At 34.3% G+C, this 7,315-nt stretch overlaps 1 protein-coding gene across 8 annotated transcripts; it reads right to left on the bottom strand.

Annotated features, from left to right (window-relative positions):
- Positions 1-930: 930 nt before the first annotated feature.
- LOC114270733 (protein DETOXIFICATION 42) lies at positions 931-6,494 on the bottom strand. Of its 8 annotated transcripts, none has more exons than XM_082907227.1 (14): positions 6,189-6,494; positions 5,856-5,938; positions 5,211-5,332; positions 4,352-4,561; positions 4,050-4,231; positions 3,806-3,941; positions 3,531-3,627; positions 3,348-3,448; positions 3,103-3,266; positions 2,656-2,727; positions 2,444-2,560; positions 2,229-2,324; positions 1,309-1,430; positions 931-1,266 (listed from the first exon to the last, which is right to left on the bottom strand). In XM_082907227.1, exons 2-14 carry the CDS (start codon positions 5,891-5,893, stop codon positions 1,233-1,235), a joined length of 1,491 nt encoding a protein of 496 aa, XP_082763353.1. In that variant the 5' UTR covers positions 5,894-5,938; positions 6,189-6,494; the 3' UTR covers positions 931-1,232. The 8 variants fall into 8 exon arrangements, with proteins under 8 accessions (XP_082763353.1, XP_028068105.1, XP_082763352.1 ...); XM_028212304.2 differs by having other exon boundaries at positions 931-1,237; positions 6,189-6,447; XM_082907226.1 differs by having other exon boundaries at positions 6,113-6,254.
- Positions 6,495-7,315: the final 821 nt, after the last annotated feature.

The following is a 7,315-nucleotide window of genomic DNA, read 5'->3' as shown; positions in this document are numbered from 1 at the left end:
GACATTCGCCACCCACCTGTCACCACCATCCACCACCCGCCACCGCCACCACTACCACCCACTCGTTACCACCTGCCACCACCACCACCCACTCGCTACTATCCACCACCTGCCACCGTCACCCACCCATCCACCACCACCACCCACCCGCCACCACCCACCGCCACCACCCGCCATCCGCCACCTACCTGCCACCACCACCCGCCACCACCCACCGCCACCCGCTACCCACCATCCACCGTCACCACTTTCCACCACCGTCTTCTGCTGCCACTTTTCGCCACTTACCATTTCTCACTCTTTTTTATATTTTTAAATTTTTTTAAACATTTTGTCAATTACCAAACGCGTTTGTAGTTTATGTTTTTCTAAAAATAAACAGAAAATAAACAAAAACCAGTTTATAAAATTTTTGTAATATAAACTGAAAACGTAAATATTACCAAACAGACCCTAATAAATCCAATCTTTAGCCTCTGTTTGGGAAGGAAAAGCCCAGGCTTTTTTGGCTAAAATAGCCATAAAAAACAAAATAGGCTATTTTAGCCACAAAAAACAAAACATCAAATCCAACCCATAATCATTACAATCCTCTCTCACAAAAAAAGTCAAAAAAGCCAAAAAGCCAAAAAGCCCTTCCCAAACCAGGCTAAAATAGCCTAGGCTAAAATAGTCAAAAAGCCAAAAAGCCAACCCACTTCCCAAACGGAGGCCTATAAATGTTTCTTTTATTGTTCGAGTATATGAATATTAAAATCAAGCACAAGATTGTTTATCCCCCATTTTCTAATGCACTTTTATTATTAGATTCTATGTTGAGATTTATGTCACTTGAAATTCTCACATAATTCAATAAATTAAGACTACATTAAGACAGATAGATAAAAATTTAACAGAGAATCCTTCAGCCCTAAAATCACACTACATCAGTGAAACTGAAGTTGCTCTATATATATATATATATATCTTTCTCTATGTCTCTCATGAATATCAGAAACAGTTCTCAAATGTTTTTGTACAAAAGAAACCTACAAAGGTGAATATTTCAAGCAACCAATCAACAAACTAACAAACAACACAGTTAGAAATTTGCTTAAGCTGAGAGAATTAGTTTCCATGAAAAGAAAACCATGGCAACAAGTTACTCCTAGTTCTGTGTAAAACCATTGGAAATGCTAAAAAAGCTATCAATATTCAGTTCATTAGAAATCCCCAAGGTCCTGTTCCAGTCCCTATCCTGCAAAAAAGCATGGAAACATAGAATTACTAGAAATTGAGAAGTTGAAATCTAGCCTTGTTGGCAATTACCTCCAAAAACCAGCAAATGCTCTGAGACTCATATAGATGGTGAGAGCAACCCAGATTCCAATGAATCCATGAGACCAGGAAAGAACAAACAGAATTAAGATACTGACTATAGCCACCATAACCTGAATAAAGATGAACCTTAATTAGTTGTATCATTTTGTAATGTAAATAGAGTGACTCAAAATTCCAAATTTATGCTTCATTTGATCCTAAAAATGTTGGGATTTCCAACTCACCACTTCAATCTCAATGGGACAACTACTTTCAATTTGCCTTCTTTCATCTTGTTGGAAAAAAATTCATATTTTGAAAAGCCGTTTGCAGGTAGAAAAATGTTTGTCTGTTTTCACTATTCCAGACATTTGAAAAGATTGTATATATTTTTTACTTTATTATTTTTGAAAGATTTTGAAGACTATCTACAAGAACTAATTGAGATCATTTAATTTGTAGGGGAAAAAAAATTGCGTTTTTTTTTTATGAAAATATATTATTCATTTGCCTGATTAAAGGACACAAATGCAGAAAATGGACAAACAGAGTATTTTGAATGCCTTGTCATGTCTGCATAGCCAAAAAAAGATAGCCTAGTGCACAAGGCTCTTGACACTGCCGGATTTGGAGGGATTTGAAAAGGGTCACATGTATGCAATCTTACACGCCTCACATGTAGAGATAATTTCCGTATATGTCTGTGTTATTGGTTGTTTTATAAATGGGTAAATCTTTTCCCAACTATGTAAGCTCTATTCTGTTACGAAGAGAAGGAAAAAAATTGGGGAGGGAAATGCATCACTGTAAATGTTTTTTTTTTTCATACAACATTTTTCTTGTTATGTCTTTTTTGTCAGGAAATCATTTCAAGATTTGCAAATTCACTCACTTTCACATGATATGGGGAAGCTGACTGGTTGGCTTACCATAGAGTATGCAGAATAAGCAAAATCGGATGCTCCAAAATTGACACCATCGAAAACAAAGGCCAAGGCATTAATTGGTTGAGTAGCTGCAACAAACTGATGTGAAGGGGAAAAAAAAAAAGAAAAAAAAAAGTAGATTTAATACAAGTTGGTTTAACAGAATAGGAAAACTAGAAATTTTGGTAATCCTATTTGAAGAAATTAAGGTAAAATACCGGGATGCCAACGCTGATGAGGTGGAGGACATTGACGTCATTGGTAAATAGTTTGGCCCCAAACTGCAATCCAACTCCCAGGATAAGGGCCAGCACAAAACCAAGAACCAATCCCAACTGCGGTATTTATTGTTTAGTAAGAAACTTTCTGAGAAAATTATATCAGATGAAAAATCTGTGTTCAGACTGTAAATTAAGGATAGTTCAAGTACCTGCAATACTCGGGATGCAGTTGCTCTGGCTTGTTCATAGTCTTTTTTAGCAAATGCACTTGCAAGTATAGCCTAAAAAAAGGTGAACTATACATAAGTTTTTTAGACAAGTAGATTCAAAGAAATGGCTTGAAACCAAAAAAAAAATGATAATAATAAAAAAAATAAAATATAAGCAGTACTGTTCTACTCTGAAATTGAGTCAAATGATCTCGATTGGGCCTAATTTGGAATTTATATTCCAAACTCCAATGGAATCAATTTTAGGACACATCTCCCAATGTTAAACATTTGTTCTACTTACACATAAACCAGTCACAGAATGGACACAACCCTCTCACATTGGTGTGAGGCCGACCCACCTCATGTGAGTGGGTTGTGTCCTGTCTTGTGATAGGTTCTATATTCTTAAGCTTTTTCATCCACAAACTTAAGATCACTTCTTACCTGACCCGCAACGGCCAATCCATCAGCAAGAAGAGATGTAGCTAGCCAAACTTGCAAACACACTTGAAAGGCGGCCATTGATGTCGCTCCTTGACGTGCAGCCATTGAGGCCGCTAGGGTCACGCAGAATGTCACAGCTATGACCCTCATTAGTAATAGAAAACCTGAAATTCAATAACAGATAAGCAATGGAAGATAGGGTAAAAGTGTAATGAAAAGAAATGGCTGCTGAAATAAAAGCTCACCATTTTTAAGAAATCGACTGAATTGCATATGTTTGAAACTAAGAGGTAAAAGATCGACTTGTTGCCATAATCTCCATAAAAGTATAATTGAAATTAGGTACCTGTACATATAGCAATTCAAATGTAAGTCAAATGTATGAAAATTCTCACACAACATTGAAGAGCAATAAAATTTTGACTTACTGAGATATAACATGAGCAATGGCTGCACCACTGATACCTAGACGGAAAACGAATATAAATATTGGGTCCAGAATTATATTCATCGCATCTCCAGCCACTGAATTGGAAAGGATGAAACAGTAAGTTGTATTAGGCCAAAAAATAAATAATAAAAACCCAACAAAAGAAGGTGGAAAATTATTTCTCTCTTTCAATGACTTGAGAAAAAAGATTAAATATAAGCTGATTATCCAACTCAGTTTAAATAAAATTGAAGATCATTATCAGTTACGCACCGGTGGCATATAAAGGAGTTTTTGTGTCCTTGAATCCACGAAAGACTCCTTGCATGGCCAATGAAAGGAGGACAGCTGGAGCACCTAGAGACCTTAATGTCAAGTATTGTTGTGCAGGTTGTAGCATAGGGGAGTCCTGCAGAGGAAAACCATCCTGCTATTATTGCCCATTACCAGTGGCGATATTTAAGGACACGTAGAGACGAAGAGAAGAAAATGCTTCTTCTTCTTCAATAGTACTTACAGATTTGACTCCCATAAAATTTAACAGTGGTTTTGCTGCTAAAATTAAAAAAATGGTTTGGACAAGTCCAAGGATGCTGCCAATAAAGAGCGCTGATGAAGCTGATGGAATTTTCCTTTTTCCATTTCCGGATTTAACTGTATCAGTAAGTGGTTCTGACTTGTATGTATTTTCTACCAGATCTGATGGAGAACATAGAATTGAATTGTTTAGAAGAAGGGAAAAAAAAAAAAAAAAAAAAAGAATTTGTTGCTGCAAAGAACTTGAACAAATATTAATGACATATTGATGGAACCTCTTACCAGTCTGAGGAATCAACTTTTTGTTTTCGCTATTTGCAGCTAAGCCCATTTCCAAGTTTTCAATCTCTTTTACCTCAGGACTTGCCGTTGCAAGAGTATCTTCCTCGGCAACAAAAGATGTTGTGACACTAACAAGTGGAAATATCACAATCCTTGATGCTTGATTGAACACAGCAATGGAAACTCCCACAGCAGCAAGTTCCACCGAACCTGTATAATGTAAAAAAAATAAAATAAAATTTTACATTACAAAGGAGAATAGGTATTTAGAGAAGTTACGATATAGCCCTCATAGAGCAGAATGGTGAAAAGTGATTATGTAGCTGACCAGATTGGGACACAAGCCCTAGTTTGGTTTAGTTTCCAGGGGGTATGATTTGTTGGAAATTGGGACCTCAAATCAACCATCAGAAAACAAATAGAAGTAATTCAAAGCAATTAAGTTGAAAAAGTGTCTTAGTTCATAATACTCATTAGAAGGTATTAACAAGACAGACAATAAAACATTTGAATTCTCAACTAGGACAAGAAGGATGTTTCTGAGTTAAATTATGGTACAATTATGTTGATCTCTTTCAGTATAAAATCTGATTTGTGTTGTATGGCTAAGCACAAAATGCAAGCTATGAGCATAACTGGTGTGCTCAAAATCTCTCCTACAGTAACTAGAATAGGTTCAAATGTATAAGTGATATGTGAAATAATTGATAAAGCCTATTCATGGAGATCAACAAATCCAGACTAAACTAGATGATCGCTTATGAGAAGACTTGGGAAAAAATAAAATAAAAAAATAAAAAAGTGGAAGATGTAAATGATAAGGGGAAAATTATTGTCAAGATGTGAAGGAGATGCATACCTATTTGGCCAATGAATGCAGTGTCAACCAGAGATGCAATTGGGTCGGCTGTCAAAGCCATTGCTGCAGGGAGTGCAATGCTTGTTATATCTAAACCGAGCTCATCCATTTTGAAAACAAGTCTGCTCATTACGATTAAACAAGACTAATTCTTAGCTCATAGCTAAATTAAAAAGACTATCATTTATAATTTGGTCTTGAATCACATTTAGCACTACATCTATATAGTAAATCAAGGACATAAAACAGTAGCACAAATAAGTTCTAGGCAGTGATTACCGAATATCATTTATAATTTGGTAGGTCACTACAAATAAATAGAATGGAATATAAATGTATTTAAAACACAGCTATTAAATGGAAACAAACCTGTTCTCTTGAGGATTTTGCTTAGAAGAAATTGCCACTCTATGGAAAAGAAAATTGGGAATTGAATTGTGTGTGTCAAAACAGTTGGAACCAACAAGTTCTGTGAGAAGACTAATTATGATCTAAAATGTTTGGTGACATACCCACAAATATGAAGACACATAACATGCATATAATAGTAACTGATTATAATCAGACAAATTCTGTTACCAGTCCAGTGAAAATTTCTAGGTAAACAAACATCATAGAGAAAAGAGAAGGGATATAAATATATACCTTGCATCCTTAAAGAAAATGTTGAGGGGAATTCTCATCTTGATCTCAGATGGTTATGTTTCCTTAACCTTGTCAGCCATAATCTGCAAAGTTCATCATATCATTTAATTGAAGATTGTTTGTTGTTGGGTTAAGAATTCAAGAAAAGAAAACGAACATTGAAACCTTAATCCCCATGGAAGAAAGGGTTTCAAAATTCAAAGTTAATAATAATAAAAAAAAATTTAAAAAAAAAGTTAAAAAGAAATTGCCCTCACTTTGAAAGAAAACTCAAAGAAGATTCAAATTTTGGAAATCAGCCTTCTGCTCAAATTGAAGAAGGAAAATAAGTACCTCTCACTAATTGTTTTGGAATCAAGTGTTTTAGTATAGAAACTTGTACCCAATGCAAAAGCTTCTAATTCCTGCAAATGGACAAGGTATATATAGGCTAAGGCTACCCAACCTCAGTGAGAGAGAGCGCTCTCTTTCTGGGGAGAAGATGACACAAACCCAACCAAGTATGACTCAACAAAGTGGTACCATGCATGAGAAAATCTATCAAATTACAATAATGTTATCAACACTAATTTTATTATCCACCGTCTCTCATGAAGTGGTAAATCCACATTAGTAATCATTTTAAGAGGGAGAAACGGCGAGAAAAATGATCATAAAAATTTATCTCTATTTATGATTTTTTGTTAATTCCCAAAGTCACATAGTGATAGTGACATCTGTTCCAATATATTGAAATTGTCCATAGTAACATTGCATGAGTTGTGTGTGGTCCTACATGAAAATTTAATTTCTAGGGGAAATTGCAAACATCTGACTTTAGATTTGGGTCAAGAATAGGGTATGTAGCGAAAATTGAAAATGTGCATTATAAGATTTATGTGCAGAATGAATTTAAACCACACATTGATATTTTTGGATAATTTCTGGGTAAATTTTTTTGAGTTTGTAATATTACTTAATTGCAAATAGATGGGACGGTCACAAAATAATTACATTACAAATAAATGGGACACTCAATTATTATTTTCACTGCTCTATTGAAATGTAATTTTCCCTAATTTCTAAGACTATTGAACAACGTCCTAAAATATTTAATAATTTTTCCTCTATGAGGAACTAGTATGATACCCGTGCCATGCACGGGTTAAAATAAATAATTAAAAATTATTTTGAAAATTAAATTATAACAAAAACTTTATTTATAATATAAAATAAATTTATTTAACATTAATTAGTTCCCGTATAATAATTATATTTACAATAAAATATAAATATATTTTGTCTTGATGAATTTCGTAATTTTAGTTTTTCAATTTACTAATTATCTCATATCTATTATGTAAAATCAATTACCTTATCAATAAATCAAAATTGAAGAATAAAAAAAAAGAAAAAAAAATAGAGTATTAGTGACCCCAATCTTCGACTCACTCCTCAAATAAGATTTCGATTATTTCGAT

Source organism: Camellia sinensis, chromosome 14, assembly GCF_055761805.1.
Source record: "Camellia sinensis isolate YWXY chromosome 14, ASM5576180v1, whole genome shotgun sequence".
Lineage (NCBI taxonomy): Eukaryota > Viridiplantae > Streptophyta > Magnoliopsida > Ericales > Theaceae > Camellia > Camellia sinensis.
The sequence above is the reverse complement of the archived record's forward strand: the minus strand, read 5'-3'. Positions and strand labels throughout refer to the sequence as shown.